Source organism: Dermochelys coriacea, chromosome 1 (assembly GCF_009764565.3).
Source record: "Dermochelys coriacea isolate rDerCor1 chromosome 1, rDerCor1.pri.v4, whole genome shotgun sequence".
NCBI classification, from domain to species: domain Eukaryota; kingdom Metazoa; phylum Chordata; order Testudines; family Dermochelyidae; genus Dermochelys; species Dermochelys coriacea.
The window spans coordinates 113,237,482-113,254,333 of record NC_050068.2 but is presented as its reverse complement, the minus strand read 5'-3'; the positions used below and the strand labels follow the sequence as shown (position 1 = coordinate 113,254,333).

Below are 16,852 nucleotides of genomic sequence, written 5' to 3'. Positions count from 1 at the left end.
ACACATAAAGCACATGGAAACTTTGTCTAGCAGCAAATATTAAATTTCATCTGCACTGCTCTTTGGAAGCTGTGTTAAACTAGTGCTAATACTATAGTGGAAGTAGAGTAAGATCTGGACAAACAGAGTAATTCCGGGGGTTTCAGTTTCCACCCAAGTTTCAGTGATGAGCAGTGACTGTTGCAGTTAAGGATTGAGATGTCATCTCTGTAGCATCTAACAGCCTGAAAGGATATACACCTCTACCCCCCCGATACAACGTGACCCAGTGTAACGTGGGCTTGCATACAACGCGGTAAAGCTCCGACACGCTGCTCTGAGCAGTGTGTTAAGGGGGCCCGGCCGGCCCAAAGGGTTGGATATGGGGCAGAGGGTCTCAGGGGTAGTCAGGGGCTCCCACCCCCCAGGGTCTGGGAGGCAGGAGCTGTAGGGGGGCACTTTTGGGGCCCTGCAGTCCCAGAGTGGCCCAGGGGATTAGTGGGGGGCTGGGAGGAGCCCGCTCCACTTCCCTCAACCCAGACCCCACTGTGTCGCTCAGGGGAAGGGGCTTAGGGGAAGGGATCCCCCCACACTCACTGGCAGCGGTGGAAGCGAGCAGCCCGGCCCCAGCCCGCTCCACTCCGCCAGCTCCCAGCCATGGCGCTCCACTTCCCACTGCAGGTGAGTGCAGGACCTTTCCCCAACACACACACACACAGCGACATGGCTGGGGCCAGGGCAAGGAAAGCGGGGCTGGCTCAGGCCGCGTTGCTTCGCTTCCCGCCACCGGTGAGTGCAAAGGGTGTCCTTTCCCCAACCTCCCCGCTCTCACTGGCAGCGGGAAGCGGAACAGCCTGGCCCCCGCCCGCTCCACTCTGCCAGCTCCCAGCCATGGCACTCCGCTTCCCGCTGCAGGTGAGTACGGGGGGCATCCCTTCCCCAACCTCCCCACACTCACCGACGGCAAGAAGTGGAGCGACGTGGCTGGGAGTTGGCGGAGTGGAGCAGGCTGGGGCTACGTTGCTCCGCTTCCCACCGCTGCTGGTGAGTGCCTGTCGGGTAGGGGGATGTGGATAGGGGTTGGAGCAGTCGGGGGACAGGGAGCGGGGGGGTTGGGTAGGGGGTGGGGTTCTGGGGGTGATTAGGGATGGGGGGGTCTCTGGAGGGAGCAGTCAGGGAACAAGGAATGGGGGGGCTAAAGCTACACTTGCAAAAGTGTAAGAGAATAGTAGATAAGATTTGGCATGCAATTTAGTTCGGTCTCTACATTGCATCTTTAAAAGTGGATTTTAATAAAATTATGCTCCATTGCTCAAATTCATAGTACTCAGCATGCCAAAAGTACCTTTACTTTACTATTTAAATAGCTTTCTAAATTTAAAAATTAAAATGCATGCAGCAGTTGGGTCTAACTTCAGTTGTGTGATGAAAATAAACTGAAGCATGCTTTATGTAGGATTGCCAGGTGTCTGATTTTCAGCTGGAACGCCCGCTCAAAAAGGGACCTTGGCGGCTCTGGTCAGCACTGCAGACAGGGCTGTTAAAAGTCTGGTTGGCAGCACAGGCAGACTCCCTACCCAGCTCTGTGCGGCTACCGGCATGTTTGGCACCTAGGCATAGGGGCTGCCACAGGGGGCTCCGTGCACTGTCCCCGCAGCTCCCATTGGCCTGGCCATGTCTCCACCTAGGAGTCAGGTGGAGCTTCTGGGGAGCCACCCAAAGTAAGTGCCCTGAGCTCCCTCCCAGAGCCCACACCCCATCCTGCACCCCAATCCTCTGCCTCAGCTCTGAGCCTTCTCCCACACCCAAACTCTCTCCTGGAGCCTGCATCCCCTACCACACCTCAACCCCAGTCCGGAGCCACCTCCTGCACTCCAAACCCCCCAGTCCAGAGCCTGCACCCGCAGCTAGAGCCTTTACTCCCTCCCAGCCCTGAGCCCCTTACGCACTCCTAACCCTTCGGGCCCAGCCTGGAGCACCATCCTGAACTCCAAACTCTTCATTCAGACCCAAAGCTCACACCTCCAGCCCAGAGCCTGTACCTCCTCCCACACCTCCAGCCTGGAGCTCCCTCCTGCATCCCAGAGCCTGCACCCCCAGCCAAACCCCTCACCCTATTCTGCACCCCAACCCAATGAAAATAAGCTGGTGGGGGAGAGCGAGGGAGGGGAGATGAAGTGAGCGGGGGTGGGGCCTTGGAGAATGGGCAGGCAACGGTGCAAAGATGTTTGGTTTTTTGCTATTAGAAAGTTGGCAACCCTAGCTTTATGCCTAATGAAAAGCACAGTGTGACACCTAAGTATTTACTAGTGTGTGTTGATGTTGGAAGGACATTTCTTTCTTCATACTAAATCCCTTTCTCTTAGTGTTCTCTCATAATTTTGACGCTTAGTTTCTTGTGGCTATATATATTTGCAGCTTACATGTTTTGTCTAATTTTGTCTTCAGAATGACTTTAGCTGTAGAGGTTATTTTCAGATTTGTTCTCAAGCATCTTCATTTTGATCCTGTTAATCTTTTTGGTTTTTGTAACAGTTGAGAGGAAAAAGGAAACTGATGCAGAACTTCCCTCTGATGTACTCATTGTTTATGAGCTAACACCTACCCCTGGACAAAGAGCTCTTGCTGACTCTCTCAAACTACCTTCAACATTCTTCTGCTACAAGAATAAGCCTAGCTACTTAAGTGAAGAGGATGATGGTAAGGAGCTGGAAATGTGTTCATCCACTCTGGGTTAACTGGAGCAACAGTAGTATGATGGGGGGCTCTTGTGCTCTGAGGAAGCATTATCCCTATTCTGAAGAGACAGTGTTCCAGTTTCTTGAGGACAGATATTGTTTAATGTGATTTTCACATTACTGTAGTGTAGCTCAACTCAGCCGTATATGGCTTATAACAATTAAGCTAGCTCTTGGAACGATAAAAGGGGATTCAGTGGAGTATGTTCAGGACCTCATGGGTCTGACTTCAGAAGCACCAAGAATGGCCCCTATCTTGCTGAAGCTCAATTGGCTGGGTAGACTAATGGAAGCACAAATGAAATGTGTTCTGCTCTTCTTTCTTACCTCCCTATTTGAGAGGCAATTCTGGGAAAACATGAAATTATGAACACACCTTTTGTATCCCAAAACTTTTTAAAAATAGTATGGAAAAGTAACAGAAGGGGTCTCCCAAAATCCTCTCAAAGTAAATGGCTTTTTTAAAATAACTAATTTGCTGAAAATCCTAATGTTAAGATGCTAAATGTTTCAATTCATTTATGAATCTGGTTGCTGTTGAGGACTGTGATTGTCTAACTTAACAAAAGTTTGCCCTGAGAAATATATACTTCATAAAGACTTTGTAGCATATTTATAAATCAACACATTTAACTATCCATTTTCTTTCTGATTCCTTATCCAGTTTTGCTAATAGCTGCTTATGTGTAAATTTTTCCTTGTTCATCTCTTAATCCTGCTGTGAAACTACTTAATATAAAATTATTTTGGGCAGCATGAAACATAAGAGTGAATTTGCCCCAAAATCAGAACTGTGTATATTGAAGGAGTGTTTCAACATTTAACTACATCAACAAATACATACACAACCACAACAAGAAATATTTAGATTAAATTTTTCCTGTTTGGCTGTTCCCTTCTTAAAAATTAGAAGCTAATGTGAATTAGAAGCTAACCTGAGTGACTTGCAAGTCTGAATAGGGTAACTAGAATAAATGGTTCCCAGAGGGTGTGTTGTGAAATCACTGGCTCTTCTCAATTCTGTATCTTTAAGATGAAGATTATGAAATGGCTGTTAAGAATCTTAATGGAAAGCTATATCCTGATGATCCCAAAGAGCATAAAACATCAAAAGATCCTGTGCAAGGTAAATAAAATCTTTGAAACAGAATTTTCAGCTACACCCTCTGCTTTGAAAGTATAACTCGAAACTGCTGCTTAACTTAAAACCTCTTAACACTGCTTTTTCATGCCTAAATATTTAGAGTAATCAAATCTTAAAATCTGTCATACCTTGTATTCCATCAGTGCTGTGCCTTTGTGGAGGGTGATAGATGTATATCACGTCCAAAAATAATTTAAGATATGAAGTCTAGGAGAGCAACCTAAAATTGGGCACAAGTTATAGCAGTTGCTTTAATTATCCTGGTATTGAACTTTTTATGCACATTATGGTATGTAATTGATACATATATGTATATTTAAGCAAACTTGTACACAGGAATAGCTCGTTGTCAGGACCTACGTTGTATTTACTAAATTGATGGCAGGATGGAATACGCTGACATACTCAAAATTTCATAATGATTTCTCAGGAATGTAATAAAAATGAACATGAAGCCCTAGAGGCTTTAGAACTACACACTATAAAGCAGGTGGAGCATTCTTTCCTCCAGGTTGTCTTAACCATACTATCTATCAGAAACCAGCAGAAGTTTCTTCCTGTAAATCTCAATAACTTCTCTGCATAAATTTTAAACTTTGCAATCTCAGCACTAGTATTTTCATCCTTAGGGTTATAAAGTAAGGAAGGTGAGCTAAGTAAATTCTCCCTAGTCTTCCAGTGACTGTCCACATGTATTTCATTCTTAGTGTGTGTGGCCAGCAGTGTGTATTTGGGCTGCACCTGTGCCCTCGGTGTCGTCTTTCCCTACCCCAGCTTCACCTGAGGACATAAAGGTTGAAGCAGGCCCAACTCACCATCCATTCCTTAACATCTGTGGCAGTGGGATGGAAGCCCTGCAGTGGCAACCTTTTCTGCACGTTGTGCTAGTGGTACCTAATTAGTTGGTTTTGGGTTCATTAGTATCTGCTCACTGGCAGAAAAGCCCCCCAAAATAATTTGTTACAATAGACATCTCTTCCTCCCCTATACAGGGGCCTAGCACCATGGCAGAAGCTAAATTTGAAATTCAAGACATGTTCTTCATGTGAAGGTGTGACACCTGTTGAGGATGGCCACTCCTGATGTCTACTCAGACTAGGAGAAGGACATATTCTTGAGTGGTCGCTCATTCTCCAGGTGCACTCAGAAAGCTAGAGAAGACCATTTGAAGCTCTTCCTCCTTGAGAGCTCAATGCAAGCTTTCTTGGATACAGAGAGGACAATATAATAGAGGGCACTAGACCCACAACCATCTAGTCCAGAGTTTCTCAACCTATGGGTCATGACCCAAAATTGGGTTGCCAGAATGCATCAAAGGGCCATGATGCTGGCTGGGCTCAGCTCCCCATTCTAGGTGCTGTAACAATGCACTGAGTCATAGTGCTGCTCAAGTTTGACCCAGCCACCCTTCCACCATGACAATGGAGGGCCGGCTGGGCAAAATTTGAGTGAGTGACGTAGTAACCCCATGCATCACGTTGCAGCAATAACCCTCACAAATTTGGTCTGCTGAGCTGCAACCATCACCAAGTATTGCGACCTCAGTAGGAGGCAAGCCCAGCCTCCCCTGCAGGATAGGAGCCAGGAGGATGTAGTTGGTGTCATGTTCTCTAAGTACCCCCCTCCCTGACATCAGTCCTACAGCCAGGTACTCCCCATCATACCATTCATCCTGATCCCCAGATGTTTTTCCACTGTACCTCTAGGCCATTCTGTCCCCCAGACTCCTCATTTTTCCTCCAGGATTCCAAATCCCACTTACCTTCTGCCCCCAAAGGGACATGGGGGTGGGTTGTAGTATTTTGAGATCTATTGGTTTGCTACCTCTCCCCCAGGCTCCTGTGCCAATTCTCTTCCCCAGGCTCCCTCCTGAATCCCCATCTCCTTCCTCACTAAACCCCCTGGTTCCCTAATCTCCCCACCTCATCTCTAGGCCCGCAATCCTCTCTAAACTTTACTTAGTCTCATGGCATAGCTGTGTATTTTTGGAGGATGTCTCAGCTCACTTCCCCTCCCCCAGCTGCTGGTGTGGAGGGGTTCTCCACCTGTCCATATCTGGCTGGAACATATGGAATCTTAGCTCCAAGCATCCTGCACATCCTCCCACTCCCCGATTGACCCCTGTGGGTCTTGACAGGCCATCAAAGTTTACAGATGGGTCCTGAGCCCTAAAAGGTTGAGAACTATCCATCTAGTCTGTCCCTCTCGATTTCCAGTGAGCCAAGATTCCACCCCTAGCTCTTTGGCCTCATCTAAGAGGCTTCTGGCATTGACATCACTGATGGGCAGAAAGGAGTGCTGCTCCCAGCGAGGAACAAGGCACAGGTTACCTTCTCTGTTGCTTAGTAAGCTAATACACAAGAGCCACCAAACTTTTGACATTTTGAACTCGACTTCCTACAAGCCAAAAACCTGACAAGCCCTCTTCAGGTGCCTCCATAACAATTTCCAGGAGAGCCGTTTTTATCCACTAAGTCTGTGGACTGCATTTCTCTCAGCACCAGGTATCTCAGTACCCAATGCCTCAGTTCCTGAAGACTTGTTCCTATCACTTCTGATAGGCACCTCAGAACAATTTTCCTCAGTACCAGCTAAGTTAATACCCAAAGCAATCACTGTACTACCAAGTGACTGATCTGTGGGCCTGGTACCAAGTTGCCTCTCCTTGAGGATGGTGATATCCAAGCATATCTCCAGAGTAACCGGTACATCAGATTAAAGAGGTATCCCCCGTACCGACCTCTCCCCCCTCAAAGGCAGGGCACTCTGGATAGAATGAGCCCTCCATTAGAGGAAGTGTATTCCTTTTTGTCATGATGTAGACATGGCAGCAACTCACCCCGCACACTTCCACCTTCTCCTCTTTGGATAGGGATTCTAGACAAAACACCATGAGAGGTAACAGGAAGATACTTGGGACTTGTATGGAATACCCCTCCTGGAACTTTCCCCCTCACCGCCATGTGTCCCCCATGTCAATACTCATATCCCTTCCAACCATGACCCTACTGGACACCCTGGGCTGTGTAGCTATACTCTAGAAGGCCTACATCCTCTACTGTCTCCAGGGCTAAATCCCCTTACCCAAAGAGAGACTGTAGGGCAGGGGTTCTCAAACTGGGGATCGGGACCCCTCAGTAGGTTACAAGGTTATTACCTGGGAGGTCAGGAGCTGTCAGCCTCCACCCCAAACTCCGCTTTGCATCCAGCATTTATAATGGTGTTAAATATATTAAAAAGTGTTTTTAATTTATAAGCGGGGGGTCGCATTCAAGAGGCTTGCTATTTGAAAGGGGTCACCAGTACAAAAGTTTGAGAACCACTGCTGTAGGGCATCTTAGCAAAGCCAGCTAGTGCAGACTCAGTTACAGGAGAGGCAAAAGGAGAAAAATGAGGAAGAGTATCAGCTACCTGCGGAAGAACTGGTCCCTGGTGTGATGATCTCATCCTCCCTCGATGAGGCAGTGAATCCCCTTTGCCTGTCTTGGTGGATGACTTCAAAGTGTTCTAAGATATCATTAGGTCCATGGCAAAGAAGATCCAGGACACACCACATAAAGCAGTAAAAGGAGAAACCACAAACTCCTGGACATCTTACACCCTTCCACACCCTGCAGATCCCCCATGCACTAAATAATGGACAACTGGAACTTAAAAAGGACCTGAGGCACACACCAGCATCCATCTCAGCTACATCAAAACAAGTTGCAGGACATACCATGTCCCTTCCCATCTCAAGACTTCCATCTCTCCACTGAATTTTTACAACCGAACTTTGAGGGATTCAGTCAGAAAAGAGAAATCATAGCCTTGAGGTTATTAGCTTTGGTTCCAAAGTTATGAAGAGACTTGATATGTAGGCACAAATGTATGTAAATTAATGATCTAAAAGTTAGTGGTACCAAAAGTAAGGGCAAGAAATGTCATTTTTTAGAAAACTTTAGCATCCAATTGGCACACATCTTGTTTGGATTTATTTTGCCCTGCCTATTACTTGGTGCTGGCAGTATAATTGGAAACTTGTTTTTAAAACCCATTATAACATCTAGGAATATGGGTTTTTCTTGCGGTAGGAGGTGGAAGGGATTTGGGCATTAGGAAGAGAAGGTATATCAGACAAACCTTTTTGTGAAGGTTCTTCCCGAGCCAAACTACTCAAATTGGCCGCTGGCAAAGTAATTGCAAATTTACCACCTTTTATTTTCCAATTAAATGAAAAGCTTCTACCACCAATGGAGGGCTTTAAAATCAGTGGAGTATTATTTCCAATTGGATCAAGTTACTAGAGTAAAATAAAGCAAGAAAATCTAACGTGTAATTTGTAAAAGTTAGCATAGAAGTTAAATTATTTATCCAAACCTCCTTCTTGGGATACTTAAAGTAGGAATTGACCGATTACTCATACTCTGTGTCCTAGAAACTTTGCTTCAGAACTCTGCTCTGTTTGCTACATTTCAGTAACTTCTGATGTACTCTCTCTCTAGGTATCATGGGAGAAACTGAACCAGAGAATGAGAGAGAGTGTGTTATTGTTTGGGAAAAGAAACCAACACCTGAAGAAAAGGCTAAAGCAGAGACTCTAAAGCTTCCTTCTACGTTTTTCTGTGGTGTTGGCAGTGATACTGATGAGGACAATGACAATCTGGAAGACTTTCAGACAGAACTTAAAAAAGTTCAAGAAGCCAATGTAGGAACTAAAACTCAAAGCATGACTTTTCTAATTCATTTTGGTGGCACTAACTCTTAACACTGAAATAGCATCATGAATACCCTGTACATTTATTGAAGTAATTTTAGCTTTTTTTTAAATCAAATGTCTGGTGTATGCCAAGAAGTAAGAGCAAAATAGTTTTCCCTGTACTGGAATAATTTCAGTAGGGTGCCAATGGAATCTGTCATAGAGCCATCTGAAACCTTGACTATTTATGAAACATTTCCTTTTTACTTCAGTCCCAGTGTGTTAGTATCCTCCAGTTTCCCTTGAGATTTTTTTTAAGCAAATAACAAATCTGATCTCAGACAAAATGTTTGAAGCTGTTTGTAGAGACCATTTTTTAAAAGCTTAAATTGCAGAATAAAAATATTTATTTGTGAACAATGAGATGTATTTAATATATATCTGGGATTTCTAAGCACTCTAGCACTTCATATTTTCAAAGTCCTTTAAAATCACTAATCCTCAAACTCCCTGTAAACTTAGTGCGGTTGACATTTTATAGAACTGAGGATTTCACAGGAAGAACTGTTTGATTTGTCCCTGGCTATGAAGCAAGTCTCTGGCAAACCTGGAACTAGAACTTGGACCTTGTGTCTCCTAGCCTTATGTTCCGTCTTCTGTCCAAACTACTTTTTTTTTCCCCATTCTCCGTCCCCAATAAGGTGAAATCCTAAGCACTTCATACCTTTTTAGTATGCAAGAACTAATTTCAAAGATTCAGAAAAAGTAAATGATTTAAGTGTTTTTTTTAAGAATGTGAACATAAGGACACTTTGCCAAGTTAATCAGTAGTGTTAAGTTCATTACATTAACAAAAAATTCCTCCTGAAATCTTTAGAAGTCTGTAACCCATTAGCCTACTTGTTCAAGAACCTTGGCTATTAATTTTTATTAATACTGTTAGTTGGTATATTTGTTACAGTGCCAAAGGAAGGGCCCTGGATCCCAAAAACTTTTCCACTTCGGGGGGGGGGAGGGGGCATTTTGTAAGCAACAGAGATGTTGGATTGCAATCTGTGTTCCTTGCCCCCTTCCTTCTAATTCCATGAGCATTTATGGCATTATTTTTTTTCCAAAGATGTTGATTACCCACAAACCCCATTGAAGTCAGTATGAGCTAAAGGTTCTTTAGCTTTGAAAATCAGTGTCCTAGCTTTTATATAGTTTTTCAACACTCCCAACTTTCTGCAGTGTTCCTTTTCGGGGGTGGGGGCGGGGAGAATCCATTATCTAATGCTGCTGTTCTGACGGCTTTCAAAAGAATTTAAGCAGGTGTTTTCTAAATGTTCTGAATACTTGGCACTCTTAAAAAGAAAATATCTTTCCAATAAATTCTTTAGGAGTTTCTGGGAAATGAAGTTACCAGTTCAACTGATTTAATCTGTACCAGTGAGGCTGAAGTATCTGTTCCATTAACCAGTGAGGCTGAAGTATCTGTTCCATCAGCTACTAAATGTGAAGAACCAGACTCAACCACACAATCCGCCCACACATCACAGACTTTGTCAGGAACTGATGACAAACCTGTTGATTTGTCAACTAAAAAAGAAAATGATCCAAATTTAACAGAGTCCACAAACCAAGGTAATGTACTTTTGGGGCTTAGTCACATTTCTCTGTAGAAGTGTGTGTAACCAAGATTGATTTAGAGTGGTACTATTCTGCTGAGCTACTTGTAATCATTGGAATAAATGAAAATTGAACATGTGCATCAAAGATGATTCTACTATTATATGAGACCACACTACTGCATGCTGCTATTAAATATTGACTAATTGTCCATTGTGTACAAATTAGGGGGTGTGGCAAAGTTAGTAGTAGTTAAGGCTCTGCCGTTTTGCAAAGAAAGGGTGGTAATTTGTCAAGTAAATTGTTCTATAGGGGGACCAAAAGAACCAAAATATTTTTCTTTTATTAGGATAAATGTTTAGGGAGCCACTAGTCACTTTGGAGTGTCCCTATACATTGGCATTCATGTGAAAAAGAGGAGGTGATATAAATTTGTTGTAATCCGTGGATTTATAGCTGTATTTGCCACTTTCTGGATCTTGGTATTATGTACAATTATGAAGTTGAGTATGCAGTGGGAAAAGTCATCCTGGCCATGCTCCTTTCTCTTACATCTTTCTCTCATTGTGATAGGAAGCAGAACAATTGCATTTGGATTTGACACTACTTCTGGCTTGTCATTTGCAGATCTGGCTTCAAATTCTGGGGATTTTGCTTTTGGTTCTAAAGGTCAGATACAAACTTCTGATGATAAACTCAGTTGGAATTACTTTTGATGTAACTTTATGCCAAGTATTTATGTGCATTGAATCTCTACTAGTTCATAAGATACTAAATTGTAAGTGACAGAATACATGTAAACTAAATGTCTTTTTCTAGAAATGTTATAGTTTATGAAAATTAAGAAACTTTGTGTATAATACACATGAGTGTGTATATATTGGAGCATCTGAAAGGATGTCTGAAACTTTAAACTCTTTTCATAACTAGATAAAAATTTCAAATGGGAAAATACAGGAGCAGCTGTATTTGGAGTACAACCAGCCAGTAAAGGAGATGAAGATGAAGATGGTAGCGATGAAGAAGTTGTACATAGTGATGATATCCACTTCGAACCTATAGTGTCCTTACCAGAGGTAAGATGGTTTTGGTCCTAGTTTAGACACTCTATTAAAACAAGCATGTCCATGAAACTAACACATTGGATTAGTAAAACCAAAAGTATTCTATAACTCTAAATTATCCCCACTTTAGTAGGCTTTGCATTTCATTCAACTTGGATGCCAAAATCTGCTGTTTCTAAAAAAATAATAATAATAATAATTTTTGCTTTCCTGAGGCCCTGGATGGACAAAAATCAGTTCTCCACCAGAAGGAAAAAAAAGGCTACACGGTATTGGATACTATCAGGGCTAAATATTTTTAGGGAGTCTCCCTGGTTTCCAATAGGATGGAACACATGATTCTAATAACCCTGTTAAAATTATAACATTGTATGGAAAAGCGACCTTAGGCATATATTTTTAAAGCTTCTGAAATCACTTTAACTTCTTTGAAGCCTGTACAGCTTGACTTATACAAGGGAGCTTGAGTTTGTGTGCAAAAATGCACAATGCTACCAGTAACTCTTTTAAGAGCTCAGGTGGTTAAAGATTATTCTGTGAAATAAGTGGTGTATTCAAAATAAATGATTGGAATACACTTGTTAGAGCGCTGCTTTGACCTGTAGAACTCGCTTATGGTTTTACTACTTATTAGTGATGCAGCCATCCCAAACTCTTGCTAATAATAAAACTGTTATACCACACTATATATTCTGGGCTCTCCCCTCTAAACCTGGGTGAAAACTTGCCAGGACCACTGAGCAATAATGTGGGGAGGGATAGCTCAGTGGCTTGAGCATTGGCCTGCTAAACCCAGAGTTGTGAGCTCAATCCTTGAGGGGGCCATTTAAGGATCTGGGGCAAAAATTGGGGATTGGTCCTGCTTTGAGCAGGGGGTTGGCTAGGTGACCTCCTGAGGTCCCTTCCAACCCTGATATTCTATGATAAGGAATTAATAGCACAATCAGAGCTAAATTAATCTGAAGATAAGGATCAAAGTAGGCAAAAGAAAGATGTTCAAGAGCTGGTAAGAGGTGGTAGGCCTACAGCGGAAAGTGGGTAGAACAGTTGAGGAAGCTTTATGTAACTCAATTATTCAGATTATCCTAGCACCAATTTCTTAATGTACAGTGAATGCAGTCTGGTAACTGGTGATGTTTAAACCATATTAGAAATGTTAATGAGGTGTCTCTTTGGGTTATATTTAAAATCTTTTCTAAAGACAAACTTGATTTTGCTTTAATTATAAACGTGGTGTAACAGGGTCTATGGTAACATTTCTCTAAAATCCTGCACAGCTCACTCATCTTTCCCCTTATGTCTCCTTTTAATCTCCCTTGCCCCTTCTACTCCCCCTTCCTTTTTTTCAGTATGTCCTTCCACAAACAACTTTTCCTCCATTCACCGGCTCACTTGTTTGTAATGCCTGATCTTCTCAAGCTTTCATTTGCTCCAAAAGAGAACTCTAACAACTGTAGTTTTAACATTTATAAAGAGACCAAAAACTTGAAAAATGCACAGCCAAACAAAGCAAATACATATCCTTCATGCACATGTCTAATCCTGCACCTTCTACTTGTTTGTGGTCTAGTTATAGAAAGCAAGTTCTTTGAGAACATTCCCTTGTCTGCAGAGAGTATAGCACACTACTAAAAGTAACACGCAGCGCTATGTAATGCTATGTAAAAAATAATGCAAACTCCTCCAGCACACTTTTATCCCAGCAAAGCTTATACATTTGGCTGGGACCTCTGCCAAAACGTTCAGGTGTACAAACCTTTAGAAAAGAACTTCTGTGACAGAAACTATGCCCCAGAACAAGTCAAGGACTCTTAGAGCAAATTTAAATTTTCTAGGCCAAGCAATATTTGAGAGATGACTTTATAAAAAGTCAACTTTTTAAACTGTGAAATAAACCTAACTTTTCAACACCCTATCTGAAACAGCTTGTTCATCTCACCACAAAGTCTGGAATATATCTTCTCTGGCTACAGACCTGCCTATGCAGAACTTCAAATAGAAAGTATGTTTTGGAGAAAGTTTTTAAAAGGGAGGAGAAGGGTGTAAAATCAGGATAATAAAAAACTATTACCCATTCTCTCTGATGCATGAGTAGATTCCTGGTGACCGTGACTGTCTAGGAACTGCATGAATATGCTGGTTTTGCTGCTTTCTAGGTGGAGGTGAAATCTGGAGAAGAGGATGAAGAAATTCTCTTTAAAGAGAGGGCAAAACTCTATCGATGGGACAGAGAAGTCAATCAGTGGAAAGAGCGAGGAGTTGGGGAGATAAAAATTCTATTCCATACACAGAAGAAATATTACAGAATTTTAATGAGAAGGGACCAAGTTCTCAAAGTGTGTGCAAATCATGTAATCACAAAAACAATGAATTTAAAGCCCCTGAATACATCAAACAATGCTTTAGTATGGACTGCCACAGATTATGCTGGTGAGTTTGAGAAGATCTAGTGTTTTGTGTAGGTTGTTTGAAAACGCCTAAACTTTTTTTCTTCATGTCTATGACAAATAAAGCTGTAACTGATGTTGAATAGGCTATGATAATCTGTTTGGGAATTTAATTTCAGATGGTGAAGCAAAAGTAGAACAACTTGCAGTTCGATTTAAAAGCCAAGAAATGGCTGATTCCTTCAAGAGGAGATTTGAAGAATGCCAACAAAATTTGTCAGAACTTCAGAGAGCACATGTATCCCTGGCAGCAGAACTGTCAAAGGAAACCAACCCTGTAGTGTATTTTGAGGTTTCTGCTGATGATGAACCTTTAGGACACATAACCATGGAACTATTTTCAAATATTGTTCCTCGAACTGCTGAAAATTTCAGGGTCCTATGCACAGGGGAAAGAGGATTTGGATTCAAGAACTCTATATTTCACAGAATAGTTCCTGACTTTGTGTGTCAGGTAAGTGCAAGTTGAAGATTTTTTTTCTTAAAATAAAACCTATTTTCATTTCTTAGAGCTAAGACCACTTATGTGGAATGAGGAGTTTACCAAAGATTTTGATTCAGTGGACAGGCTTTTACTCCCTAGTTTAAGAGTGCACTACTTGTCTGAAAAGTGGTTGTTTTATTTTAAAAAGTTGTAGGATTCCTCTTTCTGTAGCTCAATGATTTCCATATCAAATTTGCTCATTTACAAGTAATTTTTTTTCTAAATACTAGGTCTTCAAATATAACCTGCATCTAAAAGTCAGGTTGTGCTCTTTCTGGCTCAGTGTATCACCAGATTCTCTAGGCCAGATGCATCAAGGCAGTTGTCACTTGCCATGGATAATTTCATTTTTCTCAGACTGATTTGCACACTTTTCTCATCTGTGCAGACTAGATGCACCAATTTCTGCAGACTCAATCTTTGGCAAACAGTGACAGTATACTAATGAGTACGTTTGTTTTTTTTTATCTGGGTGCCCACCCATGTGGCGGTTGGTATTAGTACAGCTATTTCAGTTCTCAGACGGAGAACCTATACTGGCGGGTAAAGAGGCTACCTTTGTATGTACCTCATAGTCAAAGAATTCAAGTTGTCATCCGATCCTAATGCATTGGAGTATGGTGCTCCCATTTCCCAATTTAATAAGCATACTTGAAAGTCTCCATATACTTGGCTTCAATGTGTACTTGTTAATTCCATTCTTTACACTGATTTTTATTTATATTTATTTCACTTTGAATTTACTTCTGTATGTGGTGATCTCAACTGGTATGCTCCATAATGCTAGTAATGACCCATTTGCTTGTTAATACCCGCACACTGTCCCTAGTATAGCTGTTAACTAGAAAAACTAGTGGCCTGATTCTGAAGGGCATTAGAGTGGCTCGTATTAGCTGCAGGGTGCTCTAGCAATTAATATTTTCATTTTTCTTTGCTTGTTAAGAACACCTGGCCAACATATAAAGGGCTTGTCACAAATTAATCCAAATTGACTAAAGTTATGAATATGAAGTTGATTACTTAAATCATATTAAACCCTAGTGTGAACATCCTCATTCAGAATTGAAGTAGCCTTTAATTTGTCTTTAAACTAAGGCCTCTTGAATTTCAAAAGCAGTGTCCACACAGGGATTTAGTGGGGTTAATTAACTTCAAATTCACACCTCTGGTTAATTGGGATTAATTTTCCTGGATGTCCCTGTGACAAGCCCAAAGAACTTCTTACTTGCCCAATTTTGTACGTGACCTCAAATTTGAATAGATTCAAAACAAAAAGGACACCAGTAACTCTGAGTAGAGGACTCTGTACCTTTCACAGTTAGGCCATAAATTAGCACATATGAAATCTTTATCCTTGCCATGAGCGCTTAATATTATCAATTTTCTGTTTGCTTGTTATGATGATCACATGTACGGCTAAAACTAAAAATGAGACCATTCTGTCGTCTCTTGTCAATATCCAGACATCTGAGCTCTTAATATTTTTCTAATTCAGTTATTCTTAGAGGAAAACGTACAGAAAGTTTTCCACTTGGTAGATATTTGTGGGCTAGTAATGAATTAATTCTATAAATGATTAATATTTTCAGGGAGGAGATATCACTAGGCAGGATGGAACAGGTGGACGGTCCATTTATGGAGATGCATTTGAGGACGAGAACTTTGAAGTGAAACACACTGGTCCTGGATTACTGTCGATGGCAAATCATGGCCGGGACACCAATAATTCTCAGTTTTTTATCACACTTAAAAAAGCAGAACACTTGGACTTTAAACATGTGGTATTTGGGTTTGTGAAGGATGGCATGGATGTTGTGAAAAAAATTGAATCTTTTGCTTCTCCCAAAGGGTTGGTGAACAGAATTGTTATCACAGACTGTGGGCAAATATAATGTCTAAGTAGTGATTCTACAGATATGTGCACTAACAGCATAAATCAAAGTTGGGCTGTTGTAGACTAATTATGTTCAGCTTTTTTAAAATTGACATTTCTGATGTATAAATGTAAAATTACAACTTATAGAAGAGTACTTTTTTAATGAGTTAATTGACTTTGCATGTTGTGAAATAAAAGTTCAAACATTGGCATATGTTATCCTGACATTTGTTTTAAATGTGAAAAATTTAAAATTAAATCCTAGTCTTGTTAAAGCAATTCTTTTCTTCACTTTGGTTTGTACAAGGAATATTACATGCATAATCTATTTTTAGTTATTTTGATTTGCTACTCTGATGTATCAGGACTTTGAATGCAGAATTAGCCATCATGCTTCCAAACTAAAGTAGTTCTATGTGAGAACCATTTCCTCTTACTCCCCCTGATGCACAGAAAAATAAAAAGCAGAGTGGTAATTCGTTCTCCTTACCCTTCTTAAAAGCATTCAGCTGCAAATATAAGATACCATCTGTTTCTCTAGGCCGAAGTTATCTTTCCTAAGTCGAAGAAAACGTGTTTTCTCTACCTGGTGGTTTGTCTGTGAAACAGCATTTGTGTACCTGTACCCTGAAGTTACTGAACTATTGCCTGTACATTTTCTTAAGTTCTTGTCAAAATCTGACTGAGAACTTGTGATCTTCCTGTGGTATAAATTAATATGCTTTGAGACCTGCTGCTTTTATCACTGCTTTGTATATGGGAGACTGATTGCAAAAATACTTGTAAGGGCAATTTGAGTAAATAAAGAACTTGTAAAGCTTATGGGGGGGGGGA

At 41.5% G+C, this 16,852-nt stretch overlaps 1 protein-coding gene across 3 annotated transcripts in view; it reads left to right on the top strand.

Moving 5' to 3' along the window:
* LOC119846366 (E3 SUMO-protein ligase RanBP2-like) overlaps positions 1 to 16,852 on the top strand; it is a 62,753-nt gene extending 45,901 nt beyond the window's left edge. For 2 of the 3 annotated variants that reach the window (XM_038379984.2, XM_043509608.1), the window contains 9 exons: positions 2,515 to 2,679; positions 3,751 to 3,843; positions 8,346 to 8,548; positions 9,919 to 10,162; positions 10,721 to 10,816; positions 11,078 to 11,223; positions 13,368 to 13,641; positions 13,778 to 14,112; positions 15,732 to 16,852. In XM_038379984.2, coding sequence (XP_038235912.1) covers positions 2,515 to 2,679; positions 3,751 to 3,843; positions 8,346 to 8,548; positions 9,919 to 10,162; positions 10,721 to 10,816; positions 11,078 to 11,223; positions 13,368 to 13,641; positions 13,778 to 14,112; positions 15,732 to 16,034 — 1,859 coding nt within the window. In that variant the 3' untranslated portion in view covers positions 16,035 to 16,852. Of the gene's footprint in view, positions 1 to 2,514; positions 2,680 to 3,750; positions 3,844 to 8,345; positions 8,549 to 9,918; positions 10,163 to 10,720; positions 10,916 to 11,077; positions 11,224 to 13,367; positions 13,642 to 13,777; positions 14,113 to 15,731 lie in introns of those variants that run through there. The other variant, XR_006279477.1, reaches the window with a different exon arrangement.